General features: G+C 49.2%; 1 gene segment (V, D, J or C); it reads right to left on the bottom strand.

Moving 5' to 3' along the window:
• Nucleotides 1–518: 518 nt before the first annotated feature.
• On the bottom strand, nucleotides 519–1,026 carry LOC109377294 (immunoglobulin kappa variable 1-5-like). The segment is given in 2 exon segments: nucleotides 519–829; nucleotides 956–1,026. Coding segments are annotated over 2 exon segments (366 nt in total).
• Nucleotides 1,027–1,424: the final 398 nt, after the last annotated feature.

Genomic DNA, 1,424 nt, shown 5'->3' with positions numbered 1-1,424 from the left:
CAGAACCCCTTTGCCCTTGATGGTTTACCATAGAGTTGCTCACTGAGGGGCCCTCCCTGAGATTCAGAGTCAGAAGAGGAGGATTCAATACTATCCATCAGTTCTACAGGCAGAGTGGAGGACTAAATAATCACTGGTGAGTTGAGAGCATCAGCACCCCCACTCCTGGGCTTCCCCCACAGGTCTGAGGACACATGGATAGACAGCCTCTGTCTCCAACGGGATATTTTCTCTGGTTTCTGGTGGAGCACCCGGGAATCCTGAATTTCCACTATCTTCTCCCCTGTTATTACTTCCCTAAGCCAGATCAGGAGACGCGTTGTATGTGCCACTGAGACTGAGGAGAAACAAAGAGAGTTAGGGGGCAGAGGAGCCTTCCTGGCCACTTGTAATCAAATCTCCAGTTACCATCGAAGGGTGGGTACATCTAAGAAATGCTCTGAGGCCCAATGGAGGCCCAAGAGGAGCAGCTGGGGTGACCAACTCTCAGCTGTCTGCTTTGTGGTTTATGTTCAGGCTTATAACACTGTGAGAGGGTAACTGTTATGCTGTAGACAGTAATAAGTTGCCACATCTTCAGGCTGCAGGTTGCTGATGGTAAGAGTGAAATCTGTCCCAGATTGTTGGCCACTGAACCTCGAAGGGACACCGGTTTGCAAACTGGTCGCCTTATAGATCAGAAGTTTAGGAGCTGTCCCTGGTTTCTGCTGATGCCAGTTTAACCAACTGTTAATGCTCTGACTGGCCCGGCAAGTGATGGTGACTCTGTCTCCCACTGATGCAGACAGAGAAGATGGAGACTGGGTCATCTGGATGTCACATCTGGCTCCTGAGAATGGAAGCAAGAAAACACATATCCATACTCTTAATGATGTTATCAGGTTATAACTACCCTGCAGTCTAAGTGGTACTGACCACACTGGCAGAGTAAATCCCCCAAGTGCTCCTTCCTTACCTGGGAGCCACAGCAGCAGGAGGCTGAGGAGCTGAGTCGGGACCCTCATGTCCATGCTCCGTCCTGCCTGGGCTGATTCCTGCACAGGGTGTGTCCACACTATTAATGTGCCCAGGGCTGTGGGTTGCACCCCAGTCACATGCAAATAAGCAGGGGTTGGGGCAGGTTGGGCACAGCTGCTGGGCTGACTGGTCTCAATAAAACAGCACATTCAGTGTCTACCAAGTGCCCAAGGCCAACCAGGGCAGCACAAATTTTCCTGCAAGAAATGTGTATCACAAGAATCATTTTACCATCCTATGAGTATAGTGTTCTCGCTGTGTTCAAATTTCAGGACATGATTTTTTTAGCTTTTTCTCCATGTGAAACTGGGTCTTTCAAGCATGACAGAACCCTAGTACTTGCAAGAAATTTTGCCAGTTCTTTGTATTGGTACCTGTGCACCCTGTATGGGATATACAGGGGAAGT

The sequence above is a fragment of the Hipposideros armiger genome, unplaced genomic scaffold (assembly GCF_001890085.2).
Source record: "Hipposideros armiger isolate ML-2016 unplaced genomic scaffold, ASM189008v1 scaffold_1360, whole genome shotgun sequence".
NCBI lineage: Eukaryota > Metazoa > Chordata > Mammalia > Chiroptera > Hipposideridae > Hipposideros > Hipposideros armiger.
This window is presented reverse-complemented; position numbering and strand designations above follow the sequence as displayed.